This window comes from Ochotona curzoniae, unplaced genomic scaffold (assembly GCF_017591425.1).
Source record: "Ochotona curzoniae isolate NIBS_2020 unplaced genomic scaffold, NIBS_Ocur_1.0 contig_3190, whole genome shotgun sequence".
NCBI classification, from domain to species: Eukaryota; Metazoa; Chordata; class Mammalia; order Lagomorpha; family Ochotonidae; genus Ochotona; species Ochotona curzoniae.
The window spans coordinates 23,080,000-23,093,327 of NW_024465751.1; the positions used below are offsets into that span (position 1 = coordinate 23,080,000).

The window sequence follows — 13,328 nt, forward strand, 5'->3', positions numbered from 1 at the left end:
GAAATATAGTTTCTCTCAGTAATCTCTTCGTTTTTAAACAAAGTTAGCAAAACGCGCAAACTGTTGATAAGAAAAAAAAAATGAGGAGATGTCTGTTTCAATAAGCCTGCCAACATATTTGCAGAAATGGGCACAATGATGCACTTGTTCTAATTTTCCTGCCGTTTACTCTTTATTTTCTGATAACAAGGATGTGGAAAGTCAAAGCAAACATATATCAGATGATGTTGTTATTATTGATGGGGAGTGGATGGGGAGAAAGTGACTCACATCACCCTGAAACACCCCCCAACCTGCCATACTGGACACAACATTAATGAGCTGCAGATGGAGGCTCATCTAGCCTTTGGCTAAGCCATAGGATTTGGATGGTATTTTCAGCAGCTCCTGAGCAGCTCCCCATTCACCTGCTATGCTTTGTTGCTTTAACCTTCACTTTCTACAGACTGTCTTCTTTAGGCATCTACAAGTTGTGTTTTACCAGGCCTCTTTTGCTGTTTGGACTCAGCTCTCCTCTGTGACTCAGAAAAAAACAGTCATATTCCCCAAGCCTTCCAGTGGGGTAGGATTCCAACAGATTCCTAGAGCAACAGGTTCCACAGGTAGGGCTACAGCTCTCCCACTCCCCAGCTCTCTGCTGTCCTCTTCTGGCTTCCTGCAACACTGGCCACCTAGTTAGCGGCAGGTGTGAATGTGTACTGTAAGCTCAGTCTTGCTCTCAGATCTCTGCTTAAAGCACCTTACGTTTCACTCTTTACAAAATAGCAATGCAGAGGTACACACCGAGACATAATGTCATTCTATCACCCTTGCCTGTTCTATTTCTCATCATGGTGTTCAATGTCGCCCAACATACACACTTTGAATTTGATAGTTCATTATCTCTCACTGTCCTCCTGGAAGTGCAGATGGACTTTTGTCTACTGATGCACTCGTAGCAACAAGCAGAAAGTCAAGCCACAGATTCTTCAAAGATCATCTGAGGTCTGAATGTGGTCTATTAATTGGAATTGTAGCAGCTACCAACACAATTGTCTGTTTGCCTTTGGTTCTGTATTGATTATTTCTATGGTTATTGTTGCATCCAATTCCAGGTAACAAATGTTTCATTCCTTTTCCTCTAATATACATTGCATTTTCCTATTTATCCAATACTTTCTCTGACTATCCTCCATATCCAAATACTAGCATTTTTTTTTTTGTCTTCTAAAATTACATTGCTGACATCTTTTTTCCCTTTCAGCCTTCATTGAGAGAGCAGTGATATCAGAGAACAATTTGTGAGGGCTTTCAGTAACTTTTTTTTTTCAGATAATCAGCATTGATAACTTAAAGTTCACTGACACATAGTTTCTTTCTAGTTGAGTTTTTCAACAATACCATGTTCTGCTAGCCTACAGTGACACTGATCTGACACTTTCTTTCCTGTTCATATATCCTCTGACATTCTCCTGGAATGGAACCCAAGGCCTGTTTATTTCTATTTAAAAAAGTTTCAATAGTTTAGAGATGAAACCCTCTTCTAAATAATGAACAATAGTAAACTGTTTGAAACCTGATCCATGCTGACTCCATGATAAAACTGTTTCTAAGTTTACCCAAGTGTCGCTAATAGATGACAGCAGTCTCACCTGCTAGCAGTGACACAGCATAAAATGTACTCAGCTGCTTTCCAGGCCGCCTGTATTTCAGTTTGTAGCAGTTTGCTTAGTTCCATACATGCACGGATGCACTTACGTGCCTGGTGCATAAACCCAAAAGAAAGGCATTAAAACAAGTACAAAGCAAATGATTCAGTGCCACAGGAAATATTGTAGCACTATGGACCCAGCCTTGATGTCTTCATCCCCGGTAAATTCTAGGAAATAATTCTTGTTTGCTTCCTTCCTTTCAAAGATATTGTAAGGCCAGATGCCAAGCAATCTATAAACTTCTGAACAAAAGAATGATGTAAATAGAAAGTGTTGCATTATGCTTTGTTATAACTTTTTAAATAAAAAGACATAAAAACAAGTGCAGAGTAGCATCTTTTTATCCATTTAGTTCATGTATTCTCAAAAGATGAGAAATAAGAATATAAACTAAGTAGCTAATCTGAAGCAAAAATTGACCTGGGATATTTCACAATTGTCAGGTCACAAAGGCATCAATAAGACTCAAATAATTAAGAATTTTACACATTAAAAACTAATATAAAATTCTAATCAACAGTTATGGGCACTTCTGTAAGAATAAGTTGGGCACTTTTTATAAGAATAAGTTGTGTTTATCACAGGATTATAATGAGTACAAACTTCATTAACAAATGCTTTGACTCTTTTAACTTGCTCTTAAGCAAGAACATAGATACTATCAGCATAGAACTGAGGAAAAATTTACCATAGTAAATTTACTATGCAAATAAGCTATGTTATAAAAAGAATGGATTCCTAGAGAAAAAAGAACATTCAACTACAATTATATCTTCTAAATCATACAAAGAACTTAAAAATAAAGTTACAATGGTCTATGAATGCTGTGATACAGAACACAGTTGCTAAGACAAGAAAGAAAACAAATACATAAATCTTGGCATTCCTTCAGTGCTCTCCTGTGCGAATAAGTCAAAAAATCGAATTTTAAAGAATTTGGAACTTTTGCCCATTTTATGATCATTTTATGATTCAGGAAATGCATTTGACGTTTAAAATGCTACCTCTCAGACACACTGAAGGAGCTGAGTCACTGAGAGATTTTTGCACACTTCAAACTTTACAAATGATGCAGCTCATTTTCCTGTATGTATTAAAAATTTAAATTCATAAATGATGCACAGTATATGAAAAAGCATGTTTCATCAATGAAGCCAAACAACATTTTTCTGCAGAGAAATACTTCTTGTGTGCTTTTTCAGTCTCACTGGTACTTACCTTCTTTTCATTGTGCATCTAGCCTATCCCTCCATGACTGGTGATACAAATGTGTAATTGTGCATCACTGAGAGGAGTATGCAGAGTTCTACAGAAACACTAATTTCTAATCTTCCAAAGATATTTTTTTGCTATTAAAATCCAGTTATTGTTTTTAATTAGTTAGTATTTCGGTTAGAGTATATGAGAGATACTGCCACATAGAATGTCATGTAAACATGTTCCATAATTCTGTTTTGTTCTAAAAATAACTTAAAACTTAGAGCTCTACATGTTTTTGTTAAACAAAGACTTGACCAAGTGACCTCAAAATTCAAATTGTATCTAACAGTATCTATCATTACTCTTTACTTAAAGATATTTGAGTGTACACACTAAATCTTTGTAGCTGTAAGAACAAAAATAAAAATGAGTTACCGATTTTTATCCATTTTTAATCAGTCCTACTGTTGATTACAATACCACAACATAAGGCAGCAAACTACAATGCACAAAAGAATATATATTGTCCTAATGGGTAAGTTTAGACGTACTATCTGTTGGGCCCGGCGCAGTGGCGCAAGTGGTTAAGGTCCTCGCCTTGCACGCCCGGGATCCCATATGGGCGCAGGTTCTATCCCGGCAGCCCCGCTTCCCTTCCAGCTCCCTGCCTGCGACCCAGGAAAGCAGTCGAGGACGGCCCAAAGCTTTGGGACCCTGCACCCACGTGGGAGACCCGGAAGAGGTTCCTGGATCCTGGCTTAGGACCGGCATAGGATCGCCCGTTGTGCTCACTTAGGGAGTGACTCATCGGACGGAAGATCTTCCTCTCTGTCTCTCCTCTCTGTATATCCGCCTTTCCAATAAAGAAATAATAAAAATAAATCTTAAAAAAAAAGAAGTACTATCTGTTACCAACTATTACATGTGTTGCCATAGTGAAAGATCATCAAGAACTTATTCTAGGGCTGTACAGTTGACCAGGAATTAAAATGGTTCTTTCCTTACCAGAGTGTTTGGATTTGATGTCCATTTACTTTAATGCAAGTTCTGAGTGGCAGCAGTGCTGTTTGAAGCATTTTGGTTCCTTTTACCATAGGGCACACCTGGATTAAGTGCCAAGCTCCCAATGTCAGTCTCAGCCTAGTCCTGCACATCAGGGGCACCAGGGGACTGAACTGGTGAATAGAAGATTGGAGTCTCTTTCTCCCCAATCTTTATATACATATATACATTATATGTACATATTATATGTATATATAATCTTCTCAAGTATACAAGTACACTTTAAAAAGAAAAAAAATTGTTCTAGTATGCAGAAAGGTTAAGGGAAATACCAGTTTGACCAACAGAACAACAGGGGATAAGGCCTTTTCCATCTGTGCTGTTTTTATTTTCAACCAGGAGGTTTTGAAGAGGCTTTGAAGGGTCCGTGTTCCAAGGTCATCTTCAGACCTTCAGGAATCAACGGTCAGGGGGCTTCCTGAATTTCAGGGTGTGCAGAAACTGGTGCTGCCATTCTGTTTGTACTTCTTTAAAGCCATAGTTTCTACTGACATGATAATGGGAACTAGGATAGATATCCAACTAAGATACACGCACACACACACACATATATACATATATATGTATTTACACACATTTTCCCTTCAAAAGGGAAAAGTGATATCAAAACTTTTAGTAATATGTACTGGCAGCTTTTTGAAAAATTTATCTTGATTTTATGGCGAATATATCCATACAGAAACACAGAACAACCAGTCTGAATGAAACCAAAGTGTGAATAAACACAAGCAGACACACACACTCAGTCACACCCTTAAGGAAGCTGCCATGGTAAACTCAACAAAAGCTGCTTTTCAACCAAAAAAGCAACAGGAACACTTGGCAAACTCTGAACTGGGATGAGAGAGAATAGAGGATCTCCCACACTTGTAGAGACAAAGTAATCAAATGCAAAAAAGAAAATGAAGAAACATCATAAGCTTTTAAAGTGATTTTGAGACAGGAAAGCAAATTTGTGCCTGTGGCAATGATGACAGAGTCACTTGGCCACCTAGCTCCAAGTCAAGTTTTGGAATCCACTGAGCTAAGGCACAGGTGCTTCTTTAGTTACAATATTACTTTATCTAAAGGGCATCCAGTATTTAGAAAAGGTGTTTATTTTCTTATTTGATGTTATCTAGAAATCACCATCTAGTGCTGAAAGCCAATGTCAAATACCCAAGGCAATCTAGTTTCCAAAGCCAATAAGTGACAATCTGCATGGGTTTTATCTGTCCTAATCACGGTCTAATTCAGTGCCATGTAAACAACTGACCTTCAATAAATACTTAGAGTAAAAAACAACTGAAAGTAGAGATACTTGACCAATTAATTTGAAAGTGTGTACAGCTAATGAAACAATCAACAGAAAAAGATTATTTAAATGTTTAAAAAAAAGGATTTATAGAAGTGAAATTATTTCTTTGGTCACTCAAGGTAATACTGTGCTTGAAAAAGTCTACACACACTTCCAGATGGTGATGCATGCATCAGTACATGGAGCACTTTGATTCCACACCATGATGCAGCTTTTTATAAACTATGTGGATTCACAACCAGCAGTGATTACCTTTGTTACAAAAGTATTCCACTTCTTCGCAGCTCAGGTGTTCAGACCCGAATTCTGTGGGAAAGCTTTCCTCCAGTGGAAAGTCTCCTTTTGAGACAGCATCAGTTTCCTCTGACGGACACTCTTCTTCCTCGTCTCCGATGGCATCTTCAAGCGGCCCTTGAAAAAGAATCAGGGACACTTGTACCAAAAGCATCCAATGAAGGTAGTGCACTAAAGTCCTTACACAGGGTCTTCTCCATTACAGGGGTGAAGCAAACTGATTCCAAGGGGTATCCCGAAAGGCACTGCAAAAAGATCCTGCCACATGCAGGGCATCTACTGACCACGGACAGAGGCTGAAAGACACCTACGGCTGAAGCCGCTTTCTGGGAAGCACTTGGCATCACTCACACTTCCCCACATACAACCCCAAGTCCCAAACTTTTTTTTTTTTTTGTATTCTTTCCTCAAGAGTCAAACGGTGCACTTTGTGTTCATTTGTTAGAATTAAATGCCCGGTAAAGAGTACAAGTCTGCTTTACACTGTTGTACAATTTTACCTGAGATTTTAATAAAGATTTAAAGCAATTGAATTCATTTTAATTGAACCGAGATTCTAATAAAGTCTATACTTATAAAAATCCATCTTAAGAGTGGATTCCAAGAAAAGATTTCATTATAGGTGATGGAGGCTTGAAGAAAAATTACATATTTCTCTCCCTGATGAAAGCATAGCCCTATTCATAATTAATTGAATTTTTTTTCTGAAATGAAAAGTAGTTTTCTAATGAAAAAATGTAATTTGTATTTATGTGATACTTTTTCAGTAATAAAAATACAATGCCCTTAGAGAGAATGAGAGTGAGGGCCGTACATTAATGCACCTATTTCACTTAAAGGATAAGGAGGGCTGTAGTTGTTGAGCTGGATTTGAAGCCAACTGTGTGGGAATGCTGCACAGTTGATTGTGAACTTCCAACTGCCTCAAAAGAATCAGAAGTATCTGGCTCATGTTGCTAAGTGGAAGTCTGTACCTGTTCCTGAAGAACTAATGTGCATTTTACCCAAAGAACACAATTATGATCATTTGTAACTAATATGTTGGCAGTCTCAGACAGGCTAAATACTTTACGACTAAGGAAGACTCTTTTGAGAAATGTTCATGGAAATGTTCAGGGCCAAAGAATATACCATGCACATAATTTAAAATAGTGTATATTTAACTCATTTTCTATGTGTGTGGTCAACAGAAATGAGTATATACATTCAAACAGTACAGTGTCTAATTGTTTTTCCCTGAGCAAGTTTCCACAGGACTGAATTAATCTGACACATTTGTGTGGGAAGAACTAGTTGCCTGAATTTAAATTCACAAAGAACAAAGCAAATATAGACATACACATACATGTGTATGTGTGTATATACATATATATATATACACTATACAGTTTCTTTGTTATTTATTTCTTTCTTATCTATTTGAGTTTAAATTTGCAAAGAGTGAAGCAAATATATAAATATACATAAATATGTGTACATATACAGAGAGTTTCTTTGTTATATATAAAGTTTTCTTTTTATTTTTTCTCTCCAAAATAACAAATGTTAAGGAGGAAAGGACACCAATTCCTAATAATCAGTATTTGTTTTTTAACTGTCTTAAAAATAATGTCACTGGTTTCATTTTAGCTGTTTTATCATTTATTAACTATTTTAAATAAAAGTTGTAAATTGTCATTATTTGAACTGCCAAAAATAACACATTAAAAAACACAAGAGTAAGAATTAACATTTAAAATGCAAAAATTGAAATAAACAAACATTAATTATTTGATAATTTCAGAAAATATGCATAATTATTCATGCTGAATCTAATGAAGAATATCTCCTGATTTTAATTTTTTCAAATAACTTAACTGTAAAATATTTGCTTAAAAGAAGACATGTGAAGCTATTTCATTTGTAATTCATTTGGGGTTCAAAAGCATTTTTTATATGCACTTTAAAATAACCCAGTAAGATGAATATGAGAATTATTATCATTTTCATTTTATAGATCTAGAAAGTAAAGCTTAGAAGGTTAGTTGAAAGAATGAGGTTACAGCTTATAAGTATAAAAGTTGATCTGCAAATTCAAGATTTTTAAATTGCCTTTTAATAATCCCAATATGACATTCTACTATACAAACTGTGTGTTGGTGGATGTAGATTTTTTTTTTTCAGAAATAAAGGACAAGTCAATCTCAAAGACAAAATACATGAGAGAAATAATTAACTCTTACATTTTACTCATAGATGCTTAATTGCTAAGTTTAAAAACTGATATCACTCTTGATGCTTTTCTAAGATGACTAAAGCCCCAATACAAAAAAGTGTTCAAACAGTTATTGGGAAATGCCTATTATGAAAGAGTCATGCATGAATTTCAAAATTTCTCTGCACCAAAACAAATTCATCTCTTAATTCTATTATTTCAAGTTACTTTTTGAAATACCCATATGTTAGAGTCTTTTTTAGAAACCAGAAAGATTTTCTTGTAGATTTATAAACAAGAAAATAATTGGTTACAATTATTTACTCTCTGCACAGCTCATATCCATACTGAATCAATCTACAGAGTACTTTGATAACAGAAACATCAACCTCTTTAATAACAGAGGTGACAATATTCACCTCTTTGGGACTTATATATGTCTGAATTTAGCTAACAAAAATAAAAATTTAAACACATACATAAAATGCAAAGTATAAAGTTCTTCCACATCAAGAAGCTTTTCACTTTCACAAAGCAGCGTATACATTAAAAAGAATGCAATAACAATAATAAAACTGTTTTCCTCTCAAAAAAATGAAAAAGTTACACACACATATACGATATAAAGAAGAAATATCATTAAGAACAATTAATAATTGCATGATTACTAACAATAATACTTACTAATAACAGATTTGTTCCAATATTATGATATCAAATTCAATACTTGCATTAAAATTAAAGAAATGCTCATATGAAAATTTGTAACACAACAAAGCCACAGAGCATGGGTTGGTGCCTCCTAAGCCTTAAACCAAGCCAGTGTTTTGATTATCTACCTACTAACGCATATGTAAAGTTTAGGATATCAGAATATATAATAAGATCTTAATTCATAGTAAAGAAATATATATGGTATATTCCAAGGGCTGCTTTGTTTTATATGTTGGCCATGAATTTTAACAGAAAGCAGAGAATTAAAAAGCACCAGTTATTTTCAAAACCAAACTACACAAAAACTAAACAAAAGGTGAAAAATTCCTGAGCTCAATTCCTGTGTGAAGAACAGGCCCAAACCAGGGATTTTAAGTCCAGCTTGCATTTCTTTCAAAGAAAGTGTTATATTTGAATAATTTACTGTACCTTGACATGTGAAATTACCACCCATTTACTTTAGCCATAATATTAAATCAGACTCTGGGAAAAGGTTTCTCTTAAAATGCATACTATTATTGTTTAAGATCAGATCTCACTACATACTGCATGTTTCTTTAACTGGAAAACCTTACAGATAATCATTGGGCATAAACTAACATTTTAAAAGGGTAAGAGACACTGGAGGCAGAAGTATAATTAATGGCACCAATGAAGGAGGGAATGAAGGAACCACCTGTGTATGGATTAGTGGGCACAGAAGTCCACTTCAGAAAAATCACCACACATAATTTGACATAAATAATAATATCTACTCAGTAAAGGCTCACAATTGAACTCTATGTGCCCTCAAGGAGAAAATTACTTCTGATTGAGGCCACTTGGCAGGCAAGTGTGAGCAAATCTAAATTTCAGCTCTTCAATTGCTTCTGATTTACAGATATTCAAACATATTCACCAGAATGAATAGTCTTGATGTTTACAAATAAAAATATTTACCTTGTATAAACATGTCAGTAATTAACTCTGTATCCCAAAGCTATGAACACAATGTGTGTTTGGTATTGGATTTTTAATGCTATTAATTTCTCAGACTAAATGAGTAAGCATTCCTCATAGTGTATACTGGAGGATAAATGGAGATTACTGGGACATTCTTATGGCTACAAAGTAGTATTTTTATATTTTGAAAAAGGAGACAGCGGCATTCTCAGGATCCATTGAATTGCCATACTCTTTATCTTCACAAGATAAAGTCAAATATAAAACATAATGTGGAGATTCACAACGCTGACAACACTGAGGCATAGCCCAGTCTATGGGGAGGCCACCAAGTTAGCCAGCACCAAATACCACATTGAAAAACCGGGCCAAACGTGGTTTATCACAGAATTTTCCATTTGTATTTGTTTTAATGATCTGCAGCTGGTGAAGGACAAAGAGAATGTTCAATATTTGAAAGTCCTAATCTATACAATGGTAACACACCTGTAGGATGGAATGAAAATTTTTAAAATTGGGTATGTATGATTAAGAAAGTCATAGACATCTAAACTCCTTCAGATAAATGAATTTATAGGACATCTGACAATTCAAGTATAAAAGGTTAAAGTTAGCCCTGAAATTATCTTAGCCTTTACAATAAGAGCTAGAAAGCAACAAAGCAAAATCGAGTGGAAAAAAATATCAAAAGTATGTAAGAATTTGGATGAAGGACAATTAAATAGACATTGCAATTTGGAAATGCAAGAAAAGATAGAAACATGAGCATAGTAAATATTAACTCAAACGCATGCCATTAAACAAATGTTGCCTCCATGAACAACTTTCTATCTTGACAAAGAACAAAACAAACACTCCTCACCTAAACTTCAGATTGTTTTTATTCCAGAGAAATTCAAAGTACTTCAGAACAAGAGGCATCAATGAAAAATTAAATTTTACATAAATCAACACACAACGTCATCCATGTAGGAGGAGAGGAAGGAAGACCTAATCTCATCATTCTGCTGCGACATACTACTCAAAGCTTCCTTTTTGCAAGCACTCATTGGCATTAATTTATTATGCATTACCTTCTTTCCTTTTGATTAAAATAGGACAAATAAGGGAACCACAGAGTGTGTTCCATCTTTCCTTTCTCTATGCATTAATATTCCAAGCATTCTACAAGCTGCACAAGACTAGCCACCTAGCAAAATGAGATTGTTTCAGAATGCTGGGCAGCCTTGATTGCAACTGACAGGTGGGGAGAGAGTCACATTAAAGTATTATCACTCCCAATAATTACAACACTACATCATAGTGTGCTCAGAAATTCTGCTAGGAGAGTAGCCCCTGAATAGGCACAAATATTTTCAAATATTTTAATCTCAGTGCTTCTCAATGTATGCCACTGTATATCATCTTTATAACAAATATTACTATTACTAAACGTTGAACCTCCCTAATAAACTTCTCATGATTTCACTTATGCACACAGCAAAGAAGCCACAGAATTGAATAACATTCTCAAAATTTTAACAAATTAATGACAATGAAGATGGTCCTGCTCTCCCCAAGTTGCCCACTGCTGTTCTGTACTCTTTGCAGTCATTTGCACATGATGCATTCATTTATGCATACATATACATGAACATATAAAACAACATGGGCCTCCGAATCTCACAGTCTAAAAAGATACCATGTTTGAATTATTGCATTATAACTGATCCACGCTTGTTCAGATTATGATATCTTTAAAATGCAAGTATCAAAATACAAATTAGGGTCAAATTTTAATACAGCTTTAACATGGAAATATACAAATGTAAGTCACGTCAAAGTCTGTAATATACTCTATTTTACTTGATAGGCAAAGCAAGCTAAATTAGAACATATTAGTTTCCAGTTACATTCTCAGTACATGATAAAAACAAAAAGCAGTGATTTGAATTCAGTATCTTATTTTACTAAGTTCCATCCATGTTTTCTATTTCTCTGTTACAGAATCACATTCATTAAATACAGCCCAAAAAAGACTTTCTAAATGGGTATTCTGTTTTTCAGGTGGGGAGAGGGGAACCGCTCTAAAAAAAAAAAAAAGTTCAATTCTATAGAAAGTGAGTCCTTTCTCATTTCAGGAGAATGGGAACATCTATAACTTTAAAGGGCTGATACACTGTTTACTATCTTGATTTGGGTCATATTTTATAGCTCTCAGTTCTCAGTGGCTACCGTGGACCTGCTTCTGAATCATCATCACCCAGAAGGTACAGCTCAAAACGTTTCTCACTCAGTGGCTGTTCACACTCTCTCCAGCATATCCCACAGAGCAGATGAAGGAGCCGGGGCAGAGAGCAGTGATTCTCTTTGCAAATTCAAAATCCATACTAACTCATGTAATTGCGTTTAACAGTAAGAATAAAACCTAATTTCTGCAATCTGAAGCTGAGTATTTGAGACCAAGTTCCTCCTGCAGTCCTTCACTTTTAACAACAGTTGCATCAGGGGATCAGGTAGGAAGAAGACATTTTTATTAATTTTTCTCTTATCTGCCAAAAGAACGCTGATTTTTTTTTCATTTACATTTGTTGCCTGCAGGTAGCAGACCTCAGAATCCTATAGCTGAAAGTTTTCCTTTTGATTAATTTTTCCATGTGTTATTTCTTATATATAATTGATTTTGGGCTTTGCTCATAGCTGTACATCTATTTTTATACAGCCATACCAATGTTGTCCTTCAATCAAGCAAGTCAAAGGAAAAACCTGAATTTTTTTTTTAATTTATTAGAATGAGATCGGTGTTTGAATTGAGTTTTGAAATGTTAATTCAAACAACATATATTAGAGAATGTTAAAGGAAGGGTTCAGTTCAACAATGCACCAATGTAAAAGGCAGTGAACAGAAACAAGCATTTTTTGAATTGTTTCTTTTCGATTGCAGAGCAAGTACTCCTCAAACTTAGAAAAAAACTGAGTAATGTTCTGTGCACAAATCTTTGTTTTTATACAGACAACAATATCGAAAGATCTTTTTTTAAAAGAGCATATTCAGTTTTATTGGAAAGCCAGATATACAGAGAGGAGGAAAGACAGAGAGGAAGATCTTCTATCCAATGATTCACTCCCCAAGTGACCACAATGGCCAGAACTGAGCTGATCTGAAACCAGGAGCCTCCTCCTCGTCTCCCACGCAGGTGCAGGGTCCCAAGGCTTTGGGCTGTCCTCAACTGCTTTCCCAGGCCACAAGCAAGGAGCTGGAAGGGAAGTGGAGCTGCCGGGACCAGAACTGGTGCCCATATGGGATCCCAGCACATGCAAGCCAAGGACTTGAGCCTACCGCACCAGGCCCGAGTGTTCTTTTTAATATAAACCTGAAAACAATTTAAGTTATTCTTTTTTTTCTCTGAAATGTCTTGCTTTGGAACCTACTAATTAACTGAATGAAATTAAATAATGAGAATACAACAATATGCATCATCGGACTATGTGAATTTTGCAAGCTACAAAGCAGATTAAACACTGCCATCACAAGAAATAAAAAGTCAGAGAAGCAAATACAGACAAACTTGAACTAGAATCTCTGATGACTAATTTACTTTCTGGAAGTAACTCAGGCATTCATAAAATTCAGTTCATTAATAAATGCTTTGTGCATTGACCCAAGAAGTTTGTGACAGAGGATGGCATTGAAATTCAAATACTCTGTAAGCAGGCCTCAACCCAAAGCCCCATGGAGCTATTCTCAGTTTATTGAAGATGGCAACCCTATCATGAAAAAATATGAAAATGAATTCATTACTAAAATGATACTGTCTATAGTCTCCCTTTTTGCTTGTGGGATATATTCCTTGATTCTGTTTGGGTATTTTGAAATCACCAACAGTATTGAACTTTGGAATGTTTGTGGTTAAACACACATAATTGTAACAATATTTAATTAATAAATTAGTCA

The 13,328-nt window shown here is 35.3% G+C and overlaps 1 protein-coding gene across 1 annotated transcript in view; it reads right to left on the reverse strand.

Annotated features, from left to right (window-relative positions):
- ZFPM2 (zinc finger protein, FOG family member 2) overlaps nucleotides 1-13,328 on the reverse strand; it is a 433,560-nt gene that overhangs the window by 335,284 nt on the left and 84,948 nt on the right. The window contains exon 2 of the mRNA XM_040979429.1: nucleotides 5,503-5,661. Coding sequence (XP_040835363.1) covers nucleotides 5,503-5,661 — 159 coding nt within the window. The remainder of the gene's footprint in view (nucleotides 1-5,502; nucleotides 5,662-13,328) is intronic.